Source organism: Eumetopias jubatus, unplaced genomic scaffold, assembly GCF_037043125.1.
Source record: "Eumetopias jubatus isolate StellerSeaLion01/CBP00866 unplaced genomic scaffold, mEumJub1_p1.0 scaffold_12, whole genome shotgun sequence".
Lineage (NCBI taxonomy): Eukaryota > Metazoa > Chordata > Mammalia > Carnivora > Otariidae > Eumetopias > Eumetopias jubatus.
This window is the reverse complement of record NW_028274818.1, coordinates 72,881,998-72,904,210: the sequence shown is the minus strand read 5'-3', so window position 1 is coordinate 72,904,210 and position 22,213 is coordinate 72,881,998. Positions and strand designations below refer to the sequence as shown.

The following is a 22,213-nucleotide window of genomic DNA, read 5'->3' as shown; positions in this document are numbered from 1 at the left end:
TCCCTCTGCCTCCTCCCCACCGCTTGTGCTCTCTCTCTCAAATAAACAACATCTTTAAAAAATAAAAATAAAGAAACAGAAGAGGAAGGAAAGCTTCCAAATTCATTCTATGAGGCCAGCATTGCCCTGATACCAAAATCAGATAAGGACGGTACAAAAAAAGAGAACTACAGACCAGTATCTCTGATGAACATAGATGCAAAAATCCTCAGCAAACCAATCCAACAACATTTAAAAAATCATTCACCATGATCAGGTGGAATTTATTCCTGGGATGCAAAGGTGGTTCAATATTTGCAAATCAATCAATGGGATGTATCACATCAAAAAAAAAAGAAAGGATAAAAACCATATGGTCACCTTAATAGAGGAAGAAAAAGCATTTCACAAAGTACAACATACATTCATGACAAAAACCCTCAACAAAGTGAGTTTATAAAGGGGGAACATACCTCAACATAATAAAGGCCATATATGACAAACCACAGCTAACATCATCCTTAATGGGGAAAAACTGAGAGCTTTCACCCAAGAAGAGGATCAGACAAAGATGTCCACTCTCACCACTGTTATTCAACACGGTACTGAAGTCCTAGCCACAGCAATCAGACAAGAGAAATGAATAAAAGGCAGCCAAATCAGTAAGGAAGTAAAACTTTCACTATTTGCAGATGACCTGACACTATATATAAAAAACCCTAAAGACTCCACCAAAAAGCTACTAGAACTGATAAATGAATCCAGTAAGGCTGCAGGATACAAAAATCAAGGTACAGAAATCCACTGCATTTCTATACACTAAGAATGAAGCAACAGAAAATTTTTTTTAAAGATTTTTATTTATTATTTGAGAGAGCGAGAATGAGAGAGAGAGAGAGAGCACATGAGAGGGGGAAGGGTCAGAGGGAGAAGCGGACTCCCTGCTGATGTGGGACTCGATCCCGGGACTCCAGGATCATGACCTGAGCCGAAGGCAGTCGCTTAACCAACTGAACCACCCAGGCGCCCAAGAGAAATTTTTTTTAAAAATCCCATTTAAAATTGCACCAAAAATAATAAAATACCTAGGAATAAACTTAACCAAGGAGGTGAAAGGCCTGCACTCTGCAAACTGTAAAACACTAATGAAAGAAATTGAAGATGTCACAAACAAATGGAAAAATATTCCATGCTCGTGGATTGGGAAAACAAATATTTTGTTAAAATGTCCATACCAAAGCAATCTGCAGGTTTAATGCAATTCCCATCAAAATACCAACAGCATTTTCCACAGAACTTGAACAAAGAATCCTAAAATTGGTACGGAACCATAAAGACCCCGAATAGCCAGAACAATCTTGAAAAAGAAAAAGCAGAAAGTATCACACTTCCAGATTTCAAGATATACTACAAAACTATAGTAATCAAAGTGGTCTGGTACTGGCACAAAAATAGATGTGAAGATCAATGTAACAGAACAGAAAGCCCAGAAACAAATCCACGATTATACGGTCAACTAATCTTTGGCAAAAGAGGCAAGAATATGCCGTGGAAAAGGGACGGTCTCTTCAACAAATGGTACTGGGAAAACTGGACAACGAGATGCAAAAGAATGAAACTGGACCACTTCCTTACACCATACACAAAAATAAACTCAAAATGGATTAAGGACCTAAATGTGAGACCCAAAACCATAAAAATCCTAGAAGAGAACACAGGCAGTAATTTCTCTGACATTGGCTGGAGCAACATTTTTCTAGATATGTCTCCTGAGGCAAGAGAATAAAAGCAAAAATAAACTGTTGGGACTACACCAAAATAAAAAGCTTCTGCACAGCAAAGGAAATAATCAACAAAACTCAATGACAAACTACCGAATGGGAGAAGACATTTGTAAATGACATATCTGATAAGGGGCTAATAATATCCAGAGCATATAAAGAACTTATACAACTCAACACCAAACAAAACCAAATAATCCAATTTAAAAATAGGCAGAAAACATGAGATGTTTCTCCAAAGAAGACATCCAGATGCCCAACAGACACAAGAATGCTCAACATCACTCATCATCAGGGAAATGCATATCAAAACTACAATGAGCTTTCACCTCACACTTGTCAGAATGGCTAAAATCAACAGCACAAGAAACAACAGGTGTTGGGGCGCCTGGGTGGCTCAGTTGGTTAAGCATCTGCCTTCGGCTCAGTCATGATCCCAGGGTCCTGGGATCGAGCCCCGCATCGGGCTCCCTGCTCAGCGGGAAGCCTGCTTCTCCCTCTCCCACTCCCCCTGCTCATGTGTTCCCTCTCTCGCTGTGTCTCTCTGTCAAATAAATAAATAAAATCTTAAATAAAAAAAAACAGGTGTTAATGAGGATGTGGAGAAAAAGGAACCCTCGTGCACTGTTGATGGGAATGCAAACTGGTGCAGCCACTGTGGAAAACAGTGTGGAACATTCCTCAAAAAGTTAAAAATTGAACTACCCTACGATTCAGTAATTGCAGTACTGGGTCTTTACCCAAAGAATACAAGAACACTCATTCAAAGGGATACACGCACCCCGATGTTTACAGCAGCATTATCTACAAGAGCCAAATTATGGAAGCAGCCCAAGTGTCCATCGACTGATGAGCGGACAAAGATGTGGTATGGATATGTATGTGTGTACATACATGTACATGCACGTGCACACTCTGGAATATTCCTCAGCCATAAAAAATGAAATCTTGCATTTGCAACGACACGGATGGACCTAGAATATTATGCTAAGCAAAATAAGTCAGAGAGAGACAAATACCGTATGAGTTCATTCATGTGTGGATTTAAGAAACAAAACAAACGAACAAAGGAAAAAAAATAAGAGAGACAAATCAAGAAACAGAGTAACTACAGAGAACAAGCTGATGTTTACCAGAGGGGTGGGGGTGGGGGTATAGGCGAAACAGGTCATGGGAACTAAGAGGCGCACTTGTCACAAAGAGCACGGGGTCATGTATGGAAGTGTTGAAGCACTATATTGTACACCTGAAACTAATATAACACTGCATGTTAACTAGCTGTAACTAAAATTAAAAAAAAAAGAAGCGGTCAGCCTAGACTGGGGGACACTAAATCCAGTGACCGATGTCTTCATACGAGAAAGAGGGAGATCGGGACACAGAGGCTCACACAGAGGGAAGAAGGCAGGGTGACTTGGCTACAAGGGAAGGAGCACGTGGAGCCACCAGCAGCTGGGAGGCAGGAAGGACGTCCCCCTAGAGCCCTTGGAGGGAACCATCCTTTGTTGACACCTTGCCTTGGGACTCCCAGCCTCCAGAACTGTGAGAATAAACTCTGTTGTCTGAAGCCACTCACCCTGTGGTGCTTTGTTACAGTAGCCACAGGACACTAACACGGTTTCCCCACGGCCCTAGACTAAGTCAGTCCCCCCATCCCACACCTAAGCCCTGAGTACATTTTCACCTCAGCACTGACCACAGTTGAAAACTTGTGTGGACCTGAGTATCTGACACCCCCCCCCCACCATGAGAAATGAGGCTCTCAGCAGTTCCCCATTATGTCCCTGGCACACTTAGGCACTAAATTCACATTTTTCGTAAAAATCAATGGATAAAAGGGTCAGCTTCAAAGAAGAGAGCTCACAGCTTTGCTGGGGAAACATGAGAGTATCTATCGCCTCTCCCAAGATTACTGATTTGACGCTCACCCTCTGTCCCCCATTTCTCTCTGGCACAGAGAACCCAGAGAAAAGCCCAGGTGGCCACAGGGCCCTGTGAATTTTGTGGACACCCAGGCCATGTATCCTGCAGGCACAGCAGGCACATCTGAGCACCTGAGCCCATGTGGGTCCTTCCTGGAGCCCCCAGAGGGAATCTTGAGCACTTCAAACTCCAGGGCATGCCCGGCCTGGAGGTGTATGTCCTTCCTGAGAAGCGCAGCCCGGGTTATGAGCACACAGCCCTGGCTGCCCAGGCAAACAGGCCCGGAACCAGGGGTCCAGCCTGGGGGCTCTCGCCTGAAGGGAACATAACCAGGGAACACTGGGCAAGGGCATAACCCCACCCAGCACACATGTGGCCAGGACCCAGACAGAGCCAACTGCAGTGAGAGAGTCAAGTGGTGACTAAATAAACATAACACTCCTGATTTTATGCAAAACCAAGTAGCGGCTAAAGAGAGTCAAACACTTGGATATGCACATGGGAAGACGATCACGGAGTATTTGTTATTAAAAAAACAAGCTGAGGATGTTCCCGGATCCCATTTGAGAGGTAACTGCACACAGATATATACAACACAAGTTGTGAGTTCACACAGAATGGTCAGGAAGGACGTACGCAAAAAGCTGCTGAGAAGTCAGTCGGGACTGGAGGCAGCAGGGACAAGGGCGCAGGCATTCTCACACCTCCCGTCTCCGCAGATAATGACATGCGCAAGCAGACAGGGGCCGTCACCAGATGGGACCACACGTCAGTTAAAAGGAATGAGCCAGGTCTCCACGTATCAGCACGGAGCAAGCGCACAACAAACACGACTCAAACACAGAGCAGTGGGAGACCGCATCATGCGGAAAGCAGCCCTGTGGCTCCAACGTGAAGAGGCAACACAGGAGGGCAGCACGGGGGCCACGACGGGGCTGCTCGAGAGAGAGATGCAACATGAAAATGGGAAGCGTGGATTCTGAAAGGAGGGTGTTCGCTTTCAATTTCTCTGCTTTCCCAGGTTTCTTAAATGCTCATGTTTTTTTTTTTAAAGCTTTTATTTATTTATTTGACAGAGACACAGCGAGAGAGGGAACACAAGCAGGGGGAGTGGGAGAGGGAGAAGCAGGCTCCCCGCGGAGCAGGGAGCCCGATGCGGGGGCTCGATCCCAGGACCCTGGGACCATGGCCTGAGCCGAAGGCAGACGCTCAACAACTGAGCCGCCCCGGCGCCCCTCAAATGCTCACGTTAAAGGAAGAATGTGTGCAACAGAGGACCAGGGAGGGTGTGTGCTAGTGTGTGTATGCGTGCAGCGTGCACGTGTGGCTGGGCGTGTGCTCGTGTGTACACGTGGGCGTCTGTGTGCCTACACTTAGTTTAGGACCAAGAGGACCAGGCGAAGCTCTGAGGAGGAGGGAGGGAAAAGAGCAAGGAAACACCATGAAAGGGCAGGAACAAAAGGCAGACAGACCGGAAGATGGAAGGAGAGAAACCACCATCACCACCGGACTCTTCCTCCATGCCCCCCAGCTGCAGAACCCATCGAGGGGGCACAGATGCCACCACTATTCTCCACATGGGGCGACGAGCTCAGAGGTGGTTCCCAGCCCCGCATCTCAATCCCCTGCTGGGCCTCCCCTCCCGCCATGGGGACAGCAGCCAGGGGTGTTGTGGTGTCATGGTGTCATCTCAGGGCAGACTACAAAGGGCTGCTGTTCGCACACAATGAATGAGCCACATGGGAAGGCCTTCCAGATCAGACCAGTTGAAAAGCCCTCTAAGGCCACACTCGGAAGCCTGCCAGAGGCCACGATTTTGACCACGATTTGGCCCTGGCTACTCGGCACCAACACGCTCGAGGGCCGCACGACCTCTGAGGAATTCAGCCAGTTCACCTCCTCTGTAGCGGGGGATATTCAGACTCCGTCCTCCTTACAGGCATCCCAGTGACCCGGAGAACCCACAGGTGGCCAGCCACCAAAATAAAGACCAAGGGAGGGGACCTCCCCTGGAGGCCTCCCCGCGCTCCCACACATGGCTCGGTTTTCCGATGTGGATGGACACGCATGTTCATCATTTTTTACAGACGAGGAAAATCAGAACCATGGGCTCCAGTCAGAGGCTGCTACAGTGACGGCCGGGCTTCTGGGGTTCTTCTGTCTGTTCTGCTTTCAAATGTCTGGCAGTACACATGGCGGACCACGATCATCACTTCCAACCCCCAAACGGAAACACTCTCAATTATGTAAGTGAACTAACCCTGCTAAGGGGCCAGGCACCAGGACAAGCTCTCCAAAGCCCAGAATGATCCACACCCAAATCCCCAGAATCCCCCAGGAGGCAGGGCGAGGAATGGGGAGAGTACAAGTGGGAGCTCGAAGCTCTCCCAGAAGACACCTGCTCTCCCCTTAGCTACATACTCACAAAAACCAAGTTTCATCGAGACCAAAGTTTGGGACCCTACTACAGATCGAATGTTCATGTTTCCTCCAAATTCACACGGTGAATCTCACCCCCAGTGTGGTGGTACTGGGAGCTGGGGCCTTCGGGCAGCGACCAGGTCATGAGGAGATGCTCTGAGGGGTGGAATCAGCACCCTATCAGGAGCTCCCTCCTTGCACTGCAGATGCTTCAAACCAGCGATACTGATACCATCCCCAGCAACACACATTCCCATGCCTCGACCTCAGGGACAGCCACCACCCACCGCCCTGCAAATTAGTGACTGCCCTGTGCTGCCACCTCGCCCAGCACCACCTTCCTGGCCTGTCTCCCAGGATTCCGGAACTTCCTCCATTCCCTGTGACCCAAAGGATGCTCCCACCCTGCCACTCAGTAGCAAGGCCTCCTACAGCCTCCCTGCAAGCCATCTTGCCCATTCGATAGCAAACCCTCCGCCCCCCACTGTCTTCAAAGTTTTTCTTCCTGTGCTGGTTGGTTCACACTCCAGGCAGGGGTCACAAGTTTGTCCACCATCCTGTACCCCAGCAACCACCACCCTGGCCTGCACACAGGAGCTTGATAAAAACCGGCTGAATGAAGAGGGGGAGCATGGATGACAGCTTACTACTGACAGTTGAGGAAATGGGAGGCACAGAGAGGTCATGTGACCTGCTCAAGCCCCAGCACCAGCCAGAGGTGGTGTCCTCACTGACCCCAGAGCTGTACACTCAACTACACCAGCCCCCTGTGTGTTCTACCCACACCCCCCAGCAATTCTCCAATTCCCAGTGCACACTGACTGGGTGGCCTACAAATTCAGCTCAATCCTGACACTATCCACCCAGAGACAGCATCAGATCCCATAGATTAAGGGCTCAGCCCCACACCACTGCCCTCTCCCTTCAGATGCCAATCCCCAGTCCAGTTGGTCACCTGTCAACTGGCTATAAACTGGACATTCCCATGACCCCCAATTAATTTGCTAGAGCAGCTCACAAAACTCAGGGTAACAGTTCACTTACTAGATCTCCAGTTTATTATAAAAGGATAGGACTCAGGAAGAGCCAGACAGAAGAGAGGCCCAGGACAAGGCATGTGGGAAGGGTGCAGGTGCTTCCAAACCCTCTCTGAGTGCTATACCCTCCTGGCCTCTTGCTGTGTTCACCAACCCAGAAGCAGTTTGAACCCAGCCCTTTTGGGTTTGCATGGAGGTTTTGTTATATAGGCACGGTTAATTAAATCCCTGGCTGCTGGTGACCCTTTCAATCTCCAGCCTCTGGTCACAAGGTTGGGTCCAAAGGCAGCCAGGACCAACCCTTAGGTGCTTTCCAAAATCTCCTCATTAACATAAATTCAGGTGTGATGGAAAGGGGCCCAGTTACGAGTATCAAGACTCTGATTTCACTTCTGGGGTCCCTGGGTGGCTCAGTCGCTATGCGTCTGCCTCCAGCTCAGGTCATGATCCCAGGGTTTTGGGATCGAGCCCCGCATCAGGCTCCCTGCTCCACGGGAAGCCTGCTTCTCCCTCTCCTACTCCCCCTGCTTGTGTTCCTGTTCTCGCTGTGTCTTTCTCTGTCAAATAAATAAAATCTTAAAAAAAAAGACTCTGATTTCACTTCTATCACTATCACTCATTGCTTAGGAAATTCCAAGGGTTTTAGGAACTCTGCGACAGGAACAGGTGAAAACCGAAGATTTATTTATTTGCATTTTTTTTAAAGATTTTATTTATTTACTTGACAGAGACAGCGAGAGGGGATCACAAGCAGGGGAATGGGAGAGGGAGAAGCAGGCTTCCCGCCAAGCAGGGAGCCCAATGCGGGGCTCGATCCCAGAACCCTGGGATCATGACCTGAGCGGAAGGCAGACGCTTAACGACTGGGCCACCCAGGCACCCCCCAGATATTTCTTACTATAAATCACAATGTCCCTGCCAGTAAGCCATGACAAAACTAAAGACTCTGCCCCCCCCCCCCCCCCCCCCCCGCTAAGACACACAAGACCCGCTCAGCAGCCCCAGTAGGGGGGAAGAGAACTGAGCAGGCCTGTGCAATGGCTGGGGACAGTTCAAGAACTCCGCAGGCCGAAAATTCTTCTCATTCTCTACCAGGACAGATGTTCCCAATAACCAGTGTCCCGAATCTGCTGCCACTAAGCTCTGGCTGGGCTGGACCAACGGGATGAGAACATCACAGTCCCCAAAGAGTGATCTCAGGAAAGGAAAGCATCTTCAGGCTTGTGAAACTCCTAGCCAGGTGGGAGGCCCTACAGCCTGGAAGCAGGTTCCCAGGCAGAGAGAAAAGACTGACCCTAAGGGGGTCACCCACGTCTAACCACCCTGCTCCCTGATTCCCCCTGGGCCAAGGTCCTGCGTGTACACAGAACAGTGCTTCTCCACGCAGCCTAGGTGACCTAGGGCAGCCTAATCTCTGTGGGCCTCGGTGTCCCCATCTGCAACATGGAGGCCTTAGTGAATAACACCGACAAGGACCTTTCAGGCTGCCCTATGACGCGTGTACATGGTAACACAAAGAGCCTTGCACAGGTGAAAAGATTCTGGTTCACTGAGTTCCAGAGTAAGTGGCTGCAGCCACCTTTTTTTGGGAGGAGGGGTCCTTGCCTTTTCTGGAAACAGCCTCCACAACCCAGTTTGGTGGTAGGCCCCAGCTGCCAGCAGACCGCGCAGCTCCCACCCCCTAGACACTGCTGGCTGGCCAAGGTGGACACCTGACCATGCTGGACCAACACGTGGATTCTCTCTCCTGTGGAACTGGACCAGAGACCAAAGGACTTGGTCCTTGAGGGCCCCAGATGGGTGGCAGTCAGCTTTGGGCAAGTCGCAGCAGAAGGATGCTGAGACCAGAGGGGATGAGAGGCTTTTGTGTTCAGTTGGCTTCCACTTATTGGCTTCCCACCCTTGGGTTCCAGAGACCCACCCACCACCAGCTTTCCAGTACATTCTGCCTCCTGCCTAAGCTAGTCTGCATAAACGCCAAAGTGACAGCCAATTTCCTTAGAATTAAAAATGTAATAAAAAGCACTTAAGAAAGAACTCCTGCAAATCAGTGAGAAAGGAGACAACCCAGTATGAAAAACATGCAAATGATTTCAATAGACACCTCACAAAAAGAGGAAGAGAAATGGATGGTAATTTCCATATGAAAAGGTGCCCAACCTCACCGCCATCAGGGTAAAGGAAATTAAAACTCCATGAGCTTGGGGCGCCTGGGTGGCTCAGTCGGTTAAGCGGCTGCCTTCAGCTCAGGTCATCATCCCAGGGTCCTAGGATCGAGCCCCGCATCGGGCTCCCTGCTCGGCGGGGAGCCTGCTTCTCCCTCTCCCTCTGCCTGCCTCTCTGCCTACTTGTCCTCTCTCTGTATCTCTCTGCCAAATAAATAAATAAAATCTTTAAAAAAAAAAAAACTCCATGAGCTTTCCTTGGTACAGTTAGACAACAACAAACCACACGCAGCTGACACTCCCCAGGGTGGGTGAGAATGCACAGCAGTCAGCACCCGGCTCCACCGATGGGAGTGTGAATCGGCTCAACAACTCCAAAAACCTGTCTGCAAAACCCGTTGTGGCCGAACTCGCGCCTGAGGGCCCCAGCACCCACTGCCACGTGTGACTGTGACCCAGAGAGGGTACCGGGGATGGGGGAGGTCAAAAGTCGCTAACACCAAGAGTGGTGGCTGCCCGGGGCTGGGAGCGGGGACCAGGGAGTCAGGGTGTAAACGGCACAAGGGGGAAAGAGTTGTAGAGAAATGATGGTGGATTGGTGCACAGCTGCACAACATGGTGAAGGTACTTAATGTCACTGAACTGCACACTTCAAACGGTTAGAATGGTCACAGTTACGTGTATTTACCACAATTAGGAAAAACACGGGGGCGCCTGCGTGGCTCAGTCAGTTAAGCGGCTGCCTTCGGCTCAGGTCATGATCTCAGGAGCCCCACAGAGCCCCACATCGGACTGACTCCCTGCTCAGCGGGGAGTCTGCTCCTCCCTCTCCTGTGCTCTCCCTCCCTCTCTCTCTTTTTCAAATAAATAAATAAAATCTTAAAAAAAAAGAAAAGAAAAAAAAACACGGACCGCAGGAAATCTGACTCCTGGGCACCAGAGCAGCCACGGGAGGGTCCATGGCAGCATTTTCCGTAAGGGCCCAAACTGGAAATGTGCCCGACGCCCCTGCACATGAACGGATGAAGACACAGCGGCCTCAACAGACAATGGGATGTAACACAGCAGAGACCAAACCGACTACGGCCCCCACGAACAGTGTTAGGGCCTCTCTCTCATCACCGAGTGTGGAGCAAAGAGCAGCCAGTTATTATAGCAAATTCAGAAACAGGTAAAATCACCTCTAGTGGAGTCGGAAGGTTTCCCAGGGAGGAAGAAGGCAGAGATTGGGAAGGGGCACCTAGGGGCTTGGGGGGCTGCTACTGTTCTACTCCTTCAATACATTCACTGTGTCATCATTCATCAAGCTTATGCTTTGCACAATTTCTAAACACCTTTACGCTTTGATGTTAAACATACATACAGTCCCCGACTTACAATGGTTCAACATACAAGTTTTAGACTTTACAATGGTGCAAAAGCGACAGGCATTGGTTCAAACCCATACTCCAAATTGTGAATGTGGATCTTTTCCCGGGCTAATGATCTGTGGTGGGATGGTGGGATCTTCTCTCGGGATGCTGGGCAGTAGCAGGAGCCCCAGCTCCCAGTCAGCAATGCAGCCACAGGGTCTACAACTCGTACTCACCGCCCTTCCGCACCCAACCATTCTGTGTTTCACTTTCAGTACAGTGTTCACTAAGTTACATGGATATCGAACACTAATATAAAATAGGCTTTGTGTTAGACGATTTTGCCTACCCGTAGGCTAATGTAGGTGTTCTGCGCACATTTAAGGTAGGCGAAGCTAAGTTACAATGTTCAGTAGGGGGCCACCTGGGTGGCTCAGTCGGTTAAGTGGCTGCCTTCCGCTCAGGTCATGATCCCAGGGTCCTGGGATCGAGCCCCTCACCAGGCTCCCTGCTTGGCGGGGAGCCCGCTTCTCCCTCTCACAAGCCCCCCTGCTTGTGCTCTCTCACTCTGTCAAATAAATAAATAAAAGCTTAAAAAAAAAATGTTCATTAAGTTAGGTGTATTCGATGCATTTTCAACTTCTAGGCTTTTCAGCTTACGATGGGTTTATGGGCACACAGTCCCATCGAGATCTGAGGAAGAATGCATATATGTGTATACACACATATTTCTTAAGCCGTGAACCAAACACAATTCCTTCTTTTGATTCCCCCTAGAGACACCCAGGGAGTCTGGTCACTCGGGGATATCATCTGGGGCAGGAGGTGTGGATGACAGAAAGCTGCAGTTATCAGAACGGTGGACGCCAGGACCACCTGGAGGGGGCCAGTACGGCAGTCTGCCCGCCCTGCGGGTGCCGAGCACCCAGGACCAAGCAGGAGGGCCCAAATCAGTATCAGGCAGGAGGAAAGGACAGAGGAAATCCTTCAGACACAGAGGTGGAGAGATGTTCCATCAGTCACTCCTCAAGCCTTGTGCCTCCTCACCTGGCTCTATGACTAAGCAAGCCAAGGGATTTCGGGTTAGACAGCACAGGACCCTCTCCCACACGGTTCCAGACCATGTGCTTTTCTGCACATGGCAGAGGGTGTAGGCCTCACTCCTCCCTCTCACTCCCATCCTGGTGGGATGGCCACCCCCTGCAGCACAGGCCGGGGCTAAGCCCAGATCCCCCATCTCTGAGGAGCTGGGCAGATGCAGGGGCAGCTGGTGGAAGTAAACAACTGTACGGTTATTGACTGAGGCCACATCAGGCGCTGCATGGGGCACAGGGCGCCTGTGACACCATCCACCCTTTTATGGGACACCATTTTATGGAATAACACAGAATAGTGAGGCTGGGTGACAACACAACCACACAGGAAATGCACACAGGAAATGCCAAATGGAACACGGCCCCATGCAAATGTCTGGTCTGGGCCACACTGGGTTTGGGAGGAGAGGCAGACGGCAGTGGTCACTGCCTGTTGGGACCATCCAGGAAGTACAGGACATCCTCCAGGAAACTTCTGGGACTGCTGAAAAACAAAGGCTGGGCAGGGCAGGGCGTGGTCTCACTCTGCCAGCTCCCGTGGACTCTCAGAGTCAGATCTGGAAAGAGGCCTGGGGCAAGAGGTTCACCCCAGTGAGTCAGGGAAATGGGGCCAGAGAGCAAGCTCCTGGCTCAAGGCCACAGACCAGGGCCAGAGTCAGGCCTCAGGACTCAGAATCTAGTGCTCCTACCACCGCACCTCTACTGGCTGGGGGGGGGGGGGGCAGAGGACTGCTCCTGGGTTCAATCTCCTGCGCTAAACTAATCCTCAACTTTCCATGTCTGTGGATGGGTGTGTTGTAAACACAATAAAAGTCACCCCAACTGTGAGGAAGACACACACATGTGCACACAGACTCATAAGCACCCACATCCTCTTTACCCCGGGAAGCTGGGCCCTGGGAGCCATGGCGGGCTGTGGAATGGCAGCAGCCACCTCCTCGGGCAGGGGTAAAAGGCCCACTGGCTCTGCGACCAGACCAGAACAAGCTCCGGCTTTCCTCACCGGGAGCGACAGGCCCTATAGGCCTGTGTAGTTGGCCCATGCACAGGGAAGTCCAACAAAGCTCAGGGCAGGAAGGCTGGCAGGAGTTGGCTAACAGCCAGGTTATGTTCAGGTCAACAAAAGGTGACAGTTTCTCAACAATCCCCAGAGAAACTATGAAAGGTCCCCAGACACATGCCCAGAACTGAGTAAACGATGCAAGACCTCAGAAACAAGCACACCGAGCTCCCGGCCCCATGGGCAGGCAACACTCCAACGGGGAGACCCACCAAACCTCAGCTCCCCGCGGCCCCAGGGTCTGGGCACCAATCACAGGCTTCTAAACCCCAGCAACCCCAGGCTGCTGCTTCCCGGAAGCAGGGGCTCAGATGCCCACCTACTACGGCCCATTTAAGAGGCTTCTTGTTGCTTTTGTTTTTACTTGAAGTAACAACTGAAGCTCAGAAAATACAGTTTATTTATGCAGCTATTCCAATGATAAAATCTGAACCCAGTTAACAAGAGCAGAAGCACAGAACTAGTTCTCATCTGTGAATGGCACAGGAAACACGGGGAAGCTGAACAGGAACCCAGTGGAGCCGCACCACGCTCGTGATGATGGTGTGGGTCTCGGCGCAGGAAGGTGAACTGCCAGTGTGCAGGAGCCCCTTCTCCCCACCCTCCATCCTACTGCCGCGGGGCTCAGCACAAGCTCACTCCCTTGGACAGGGATGGCCCAGAGACCCAGAATGCCCCTGGTGATAGAGACTGTCCTCTCTCATCTGCAACACCAGCCTCGGCTCTCTCCTTCAGATGCCAAAGACATCAGTCAGCAAGGCCCTACTCTGTAAAGAGTAAACCCCAACACAAGTGCTCACGAGATGTTCCTAGACTGCCAGCAACACCAAAGTACACACCAAAAGTCTTGCACGCGCCTTGGGTGGCTCCATCACATGGCAGGAGGCCCAGGAGTCGTCAGACCCCGCCCGACACACCGAGGGATAAGATGCAGCCCAGTCTGAGCGGCCCATACACTAGGGAGATGGGGTTGGTTTCCTTCCGGGCCTATTGCACAAGCATTTGTTAAGTGCCTACTGCACACCAGGCTCAGATGCTGCGCGACAAAAGGCTCAGTCTGATTTCTAGTTCCTCCACCAGAGGACAAAAGTTTGGTGTCACAAGGATAAGGCAAGGCTCCCATAAGATAAAGGAGGTGAAAACATTCGGAAAGCACACGCACACACACAAGGTTTAGGTCTGGGGCGTATCTCCCCTCCACTCCGTCCCCTCCCTGGGTTGGTAGGTCACATGTCTGATTGCCTCCCCTTCCGACACTTTTCCTGGGTGACCCGGTCCCAGCACGACCTCCCTCAAACACCAGCACAGGGCAGATAGCATCGCTCTGAGACACACAATTAACAGTAATAATCTCAGTAGGAGGTTTGACGGTGGCAGCAGCTGCCCACAGCCAGGTACTCCACGTGGGCACCTGTTACACTCCGGACCCTCTCCTGCATGTCTGCACCTCCTCTGTACGGACTCAGCCGTGGTGTCCTCGCTCCTGCTCTGACCCTCGGCTGAAGACAGGCCAGCTGTGTGATCAGGGCAACAGAGTACAGAAATAAACCCTCACCGTTTATGGTGAACTCATTTTTTACAAAGGTGCAGAGGCAGCTGGATGGGACAAGAATAGTCTTTACAACAAATGATAATGAAATAATATCCATATGCAAAAAAAAAGACCTCACAGTTTTACCTGGAACTACACATGAAAACATTACCTCAATATGGATCACAGTGCTTGCTTCGGCAGCACATATGTAAATTGGAACCAAATGGACCACAGACCCAAACGCATGAGCTGAAACTGTAAAACTTCTGAGGAAAAAAACATAGAAAATCTTTGTTACCTTGGCCTAGGCAAAGATCTCCTAGATATAACTCCAAAAACACTAACCACTAAAAAATTGATAAATTGAACTTAACCAAAATTTAAAAACTTTTGATCCTCAAAAGACACCATTAAGAAAAATGAAGACAAGTCACAGACTAGGAAAAAATATTACCAAGTCAGAGCTGATAAAGGAATTGTGTCACTGTACCCAGAATAAGGAACTGTTACAACTCAGTAAGACAAACAATCCAATCTTTAAAAAATGAACAAAAGACAAAAACAGACGTCTGGCACGTGTGCTCAGGCTGCAGGCTCTCTCTCTCTCTCTCACACACACACAGTATACAAATGGCTAATAAGCACGTGAAAAGATGTTCCACATCAATCAGGGAAATGCAAATCAAAACCACAATGAGATACCACCTCACACCCACAAGCCCACAAGGATGGTTATAATGAAAAAGGCAGACAAAGGAGCGCCTGGCTGACTCAGTCAGTACAGCACACGGCTCTTAATCTCAGGGTTGTGAGTTCAAGCCCCACATTGGGCGTAGAGCCTATTAAAAAAAAAAAAAAGGTAGACAATAATAAGTGTTGACGAGGATGTGGAGCACCTGAACCCTCACACACTGCTGATGGGAATGTAAAATGAAACAGCCACTATGCAAACAGTCTGGCAGTTCATCAAAAGGTCAAACATAGAGTCACCATCTGACCCAGCAATTCCTCTCCTAGGTGTATACTAAAGAGAATTGAAAAGAGCCATACAAACGTTCAATGTTCATAGCAACATTATTCATTATAGCCAAAAAGTGGAAACAACCCAAATGTTAACTGGTAAATAAATAAAATGTATGGTATCTGTACAATAAGGTACAGACATCTGTTACAACATGGATGAGCTTCAAAGAAATTGTTCCAAGCGCAAGGAGCCAGACATAAGAGAGACTACATGTTGAATGATTCCTTTTATATAAAGTGTCCAGAAAGGGCACATTTTAAGACAGAAAGCAGATCAGAGTAATGGGGTGGGGGTCAGGTGGGGGCACAGACTGACTGCAAACAGACACAAGGAAACTTTGGAGGGTGCTGGAAATGTCTAAAACCTGATTGTGGTGATGGTTGCACAGTTCTATACATTTACTGAAAGTCAACAAATCATATGTTTACAATGGATGCGTTGTATGGCACACAATTTATATCTCAATAAAGCCACTTAAAAAGTAAAATGAATAAATACAATGAAAACAAGGCAAATGTTATTAAATTTGAACTAGGAACCTTTGCAGTACATGCTGAAAGTTCCACAAGCAAAAGAAAGAGATCTTAAAAGTTCTCAACACCAAAAAAAAAAAAAAAAAAAGTGTAGAGATGAGGGTGTTAACTCACCCTATATTGTGGTGATCATCTTCCCATGTGTACACATATCAAATCATTAGGGTATACACATTAAACTTGCACAACATTATATGTCAATTATGTCTCAATAAAGCTGAAAGGGATCTGACAGTATTATATATGTGTTAAAAAATATTAACATCCAATCATTTTCCTCTGCTTGATATTATCAACAAAATTAACGGACCTGAAAAGATAACTTTCTCACCAAGTGTTAGAAGGGTCCATGGGGCCATCCCTTAAAAATCATCTGGAACTCCCCTGGGGTCCCCAGTCCACACTTGGGGAAACATAGGAAAGTACTGCTAAAGTCATTTCTCAGACTGACCCTCCTCCCTGAGCATGGCGGCCCGAGGGACAAGGAATCTGAGGGGACAGCTTTCAGGCTGGACAAGTCCAGGAGAGCACTGTTGTCGTGCTCTAAGGTAGCCTATGACATTCATCTTGGGTGACAGACCCAATCGATTAGTTGTGGCTGACCAGGGTGTTTATTAATGGATTCTGAAACCAAGTCCAGGCTTGGTGACAAAGAGTGTCCTGAATGATTAGCAAGGTCTACCACACAGAATCTGAAAGTGGTGTTATAAAGGCCTTGTATTTGTGGTTTCGTCCAAACACCCAAGTGAAGGGACATCAAGTGTGTCCTAGCCCCAGGTTATACAGGAAATGCCACATAAAACTTTGATATCTCTGCCATGCCACTGCTAACAGCTATTAGGGTCTGAATTGGCCAGCTGATTTCCTTTTTAAGCCATTATAACAATTAATTAATATTTTATGAGGACTTTCGGTGCCAGGCACTATTCTGAGCACTGTTCAAGGATCAACCTATTGTACAGATGAGGAAACTGTGACCCAGGGGGCAGAGCAACTTGCCTAGCGTCACTCAGCCAAAGACAGGCTGGAAGAACATCAGAGATGGAAGAGGATGAATTCAAACAACTGCTTCAATCACATCTGGGGATGTCAGCCCACTGGCCTCCAGGGGATCCCCACACCAGGCTGGGCTGCCCTGCACTTGTGCCTGGGACACAAGCAGGCAACAGTGCCTTCTGCCCACTCTGTTCCAAAAACTGTGCTAGTCTCCGCCCCTCTATTTTCCCAGACACTCTCCCTCTTGGGCTTCCAAAATCAGGGCAAAGCAGTTCTCAAATATGAGTGGACATCAGACTCACTTGAGAAATGGGTTTAAATGCAGCTTCCTAGGCCCCAGCAGGTCTGAGGCAGGGCCTGGGAAATGCGCCTTTAACAAGCTTCTCCACTAGTGGCAGTGGGTGCTCCTGGACTACACTGGAAGGAAACTTGGCCTGGTGGGTGTCCCAGGGCCAACTGTGAGGTCTAGGAGACCACCATAACAGATCAGATTCTTCAGAAACCAGGATCAGGAGACCCAACCTCAAAGTCCCCCTCATGTCCAAATTCTCTGTCCTTTTTCTTTTCTTTCCACGACAAATGACCCCCATGAGGAGATGGAGAGGGAGGAACCCAAGCTGAAGTTCTGGGTCAGGCCACACTCTTTAGGGGCACCAAAACAGAGTGGGAACAAGTCGACTGGGAGTCCGATCTGTGGTCCTCCTCCCAGAGGCACTTCCATCCAGCTCTTAGACCTTGGAAAAGTCACTTCCTCGCTAGTGTCTCAGGTCTCCCTGCCACAAAAAAAGAGACCAGGGAACCAGGTAGGTCCCCTCCAACCAGTCTCCTGTTTTCCAGCAAGGACCCCATTGATCATAATCTCCTTGGGCCCAACGTCACTGCCCCTACCCACCCACCCACCCACCATTCACAGGCACCAGAAGGTCACCAGAAAGCTCAGCTTCTGTCCAGATGGCGAGTGTTCAGTACCACGGGCCGGGTCGTCACACTAAGCCACCAAAGAAAGCCAAAACTGGCGATGGTGTGATGTCAATCCCTTTGACAATGACCACTTTGTAAGCACAAGCGAAGCGCCGGGTACCGTGCTAACCCCTCGCCAGCGTCGAGCCACGAACCTCACCCCCGCCCTGGGGTTTCCTACTCAGTCTCCCCTGTGTGCGGACCAGGAAGCTGAGGCGCGCACGGGCGAAGTGACTGACCCAAGGTCACCCCGCCGGGACCGGGCAGGCAGCCCGGGGCCCCACCCACGGTCTGAGTGGAGGTCGCGCGGAGCCCCAGACCGGGAGACGCAAGGAGGGCCGCGGGCCGAGCAGAGCCCACCGCACCCTCTGCGGGGCGCACCGCGCGGGCGCGCCCTGCCCACCCCGCGTTCCGGCCCAGGCCTCGCCCTGCTGCGCGCCCGGGGCCGCGCCGGCCGCTCACCGGACTTCGGCGGGTAGCGATAGGCCGAGTTCGCCTGGATGTCGATGTCCTCCACACCCGCGATGCGGCGGCTCAGAATGGAGCCCATGGTGCGCGGCGGGCCGGGCCGGGCCGGGGCCGGGACGCGGGCGGCGGCGGCGTCCTCACGCGGACATGGCCCTGACCAGGCCACACGAACACCCGCCCACGACCGCGGGTACCTCGGCCTCCAAACCCCAACCCCCAGCTCGGCCGGGACCCGACGCCACGGCGGCCCTCCGCCCCCCGGGCACGAGGCACTCGGGAAATGGAGTCCCCTCGCCGCCGAAGCCGACGGGCTGCTGCGCAGGAAGCCCACCAAAGAACCACATGTCCCAGGATGCCCTTCGCCGCGGCCCAGTGAAGATGCTGACCGGGACTCCGGGACAAACCAAATGGACCTGAATCCAGAGGGGAGGAACCATCACCCACACCACAAACTGACTTTTCCTCTGCATTGCAAACACGTCACTAACATCCTAACTCTTTAGTCTCCTGATAATCTGTTCGTATATAGATTCTTATAGGAACCCAGCGCCTTCCATTTACCCCCTCTCTAAAATATCTCCCTGAGCCACGATGGTTCTCCCCACTTCCCAGGGTCGATCTCCTGCCCCGTCCAGAAGAGGGCACATCTTTACCTGCCACCCGGCAATAGCTGGGATGGAACCCAAGCCGACTAGGAGTTGGGGTTCACAGAAGGTAAACACTTCTTTTAGCCTTTTCCACAACTCAAGGCTTCTCTTTGGCTCCACGTCCAGAACAATTACTTTGAAGACATAATTTTACAGCCCCACAGACCTCTCCCCATTTTACATATAGAGAAACTGAGGCACAAGGGATGGCTGCATATGAGGTGCTGAAGGCATGTTTAAAAAATTGGTCATGATTAAAGGCTCGCAGGTTGCAATGTATTTTCGTGGCTCTTGATTCACATAAAATTCTGTAAGCAGGCCAAGTGGAGATTGTTCTCACCTACTCTTCAGTTGAGAAACTGGGGTTCCAAAAAGAAAGTGGCTTCCCAAGGCAAGCCTGCTCCACCAGGAAAGCAGCTGCGGAGGGCGCAGCTGGCAAAGGGTCTCAAATGGTAAATGCACCCCATTCCACATTAAAACGAGTCCTGCCCCTTGGGAGGCCAGAGTCCAGAATACAACCTTCTATTGTCAGGGAACCTGGGAAGCCAAAATTAATAAAAAAGGTGAAAGATTTATGTGCTTATGAGTAGAGTCCAGGTCTTGGAGGGGCCTGATTAAATCTCTGCTTTACAATTAAGATTCCCATTTACTGAGCACCTACTATGTGCCAGACATCGTGTTAAGACATAGTCTCTCATTTAATTTTTTTTTTTTTAAGATTTTATTTGACAGAGACACAGCGAGAGAGGGAACACAAGCAGGGGAAGTGGGAGAGGGAGAAGCAGGCTTCCCACAGGGAGCCCGATGTGGGGCTCAGTCCCAGGACCCTGGGACCATGACCTGAGCCGAAGGCAGACGCTTAACAACTGAGCCACCCAGGTGCCCCCTCTCATTTAATTTTCTGATGGAGCTTTTATTTTCATTCCCAATTCATGAAAAAAGGAAAGTGAAGCTGGAAGAAGTGAAGTACTCACTTAGGCTGCAGTAGATAAACAGTAATGAAGCTGAAACTTGTACCAGGCCACTCCTTTTTTTTTTTTTTTAAAGATTTTATTGATTTGAGAGAGAGAGAATAAGAGATAGAGAGCACGAGAGGGAAGACGGTCAGAGGGAGAAGCAGACTCCCCACTGAGCAGGGAGCCCGATGTGGGACTCGATCCAGGGACTCCAGGATCACGACCTGAGCCGAAGGCAGTCGCTTAACCAACTGAGCCACCCAGGCGCCCCCAGGCCACTCCTTTTACTGCCATACTCCCCTACCACCCCAGAAGCAGAAACATCCCGATGTGCTAAGTTTCATGTCTCTTGCCACCAGATGGGCCTGAAGACACACCCCCCCCACCACCGTGTGATCTTTCTTCCCTTATCTTTATTAAGTCACATAACACTCGTGTGTATACACACATACATATACCAACACTGAATTCAATTTACTGGCCTCCCTGATTGGTGGGGAGGCAAGGAGAGTAGGACAGACCCTGATGTTCTCATTGAAAAACAACCCTAGGAGCGTGTCCTTCCTATAGATCCTGGGCCAGGGCAGTCATTTCCATGGGCTGGATGTTTGATTAAACATTCCTCTTAATAGAGCTTTGGACTTGTTCTTTCTGTGCTTATCCATGCCCTGCTGGGAGACAGGTCCTTTCTGATTTGTTACTAGTTCTACTGTCAACATCTGTGCTGATTCATTTATTTATTCAACAAATATTTATCATGCAGCTACTATGTAACAGGCAATGAGCCAGGCTACTAGCCAGGCAACTGGGATCAAATGGAAGAACCCTAGATGTGGAGCATGCAGGTTAGTGAGACACACTTAAAAGCTTAACAGGTACACAAATACAAAATGTGGTGAGTGCTATAGGAGAATAGAAGTGCAATGAAATAATAAGGGAGACTTATTATTGATAGGGGTGTCAGGGAAGGCTTCTCTGGAGAGGTAACATTTAAGCCAGGATTTGAAATACAAATAAGAGCAAACCAGCAGGGGAGCAAACTCTAAGGAGGTAAGCCAGTTCAGTTTCCAAGCCAGGGAAACACTATATCCAAAGGCCCTGAGGCTTCAAGGAACTGAGTATGATCCAAGGGCTCAAAGGTCAGTGTGGTTAAATTCAAATTGGGGGGAGGGTATAGGAACAGAGGTCAAGAGTGAGGCAGTGACCAGATCTCAAATCCTCTCAGTCAGCCAGCACTGGTTCTTTTGAAACAGACACTAGGCACAGTTAATGGGTTGATGAGTCCTTGAGTCCAGACTTCTTCCTTCCTGAGCCTCCTTGCCTATTCATTCTTGTGCTCCCAGAATCAGGCACCCAATGATCTATGGAGTATTTGAAAGAATGGAGGTGGAAGGGTGCCTGGCTGACTCAGTCAGTGGAGCATGAGACTCTTGATCACAGAATTGTGGGGTTGAGCCCCACACTGGGTGTGGAGAAAATTTAAAATCTTGGAAAAAAAAAAAAAAAGGAAAAGGAAAAAAGGATGGAGGTGGGAAGGAGGCCAGGGCAGGCTGGGAGACTTTAGCAGGGCACCCAACTTCCCAGAACTTCAGTTAAGATGTGGGCACTGCTAGAAATACCTTTTTGGGGCGCCTGGGTGGCTCAGCTGGTTAAGCGACTGCCTTCGGCTCAGGTCATGATCCTGGGGTCCTGGGATCGAGCCCCACATCGGGCTCCCGGCTCGGCGGGGAGCCTGCTTCTCCCTCTGACCTTCTCCCCTCTCATGCTGTTTCTCTCTCTCTCTCAAATAAATAAAATCTTAAAAAAAATAAATAAATAAATAATCTTTTTAAAAAAATACCTTTTTGTCCCCCTGTCCTATCTACTGGTCCCAGCTGTCAGGCCCCATCTGAGCTAGCTAAGAAATCCAAAGTCCACTCTCCTGCCAGGCTGATCCTGGCTAAAAACAAGATTGTTTTTTCCTTCCCTGCTGCCCCTGGGAACACAAGCGGGCTAGGGGTACCATGGGGGCCAGAGGAGTAACCTTTGCTCCTGCCAGCCTCATCTGCCCCACCCCAGCCAGCCTGCTGGTTTGGAAGTGCTCCTTCTGAGCTGGACAAGCCTGGGCAGGTAACTGAGTGTTGCTGGATAAGGATAGGTGGAAGGGGGAAGGTACTTCCTGTTTCCCTGAGCCAGAAAATCCCCTAGTGGGCCCTGCCAGGGCACTGCCCTCTCTCACTCGCCAGAAATACACCCTCATGGCCTACTGGGTGCCTGTTCTCCACTGGCTCTGAACACTGGCAA

The 22,213-nt window shown here is 50.0% G+C and overlaps 1 protein-coding gene across 7 annotated transcripts in view; it reads right to left on the bottom strand.

Moving 5' to 3' along the window:
- MGRN1 (mahogunin ring finger 1) overlaps window positions 1–18,569 on the bottom strand; it is a 56,796-nt gene extending 38,227 nt beyond the window's left edge. For 4 of the 7 annotated variants that reach the window (XM_028117565.2, XM_028117560.2, XM_028117562.2 and 1 more), the window contains exon 1: window positions 18,322–18,568. In XM_028117565.2, the coding sequence (XP_027973366.1) occupies window positions 18,322–18,409 (88 nt within the window). In that variant the 5' untranslated portion in view covers window positions 18,410–18,568. Of the gene's footprint in view, window positions 1–13,651; window positions 13,733–18,321 lie in introns of those variants that run through there. The other 3 variants (XM_028117561.2, XM_028117567.2, XM_028117566.2) reach the window with 2 other exon arrangements.
- Between the last annotated feature and the right edge of the window lie 3,644 nt (window positions 18,570–22,213).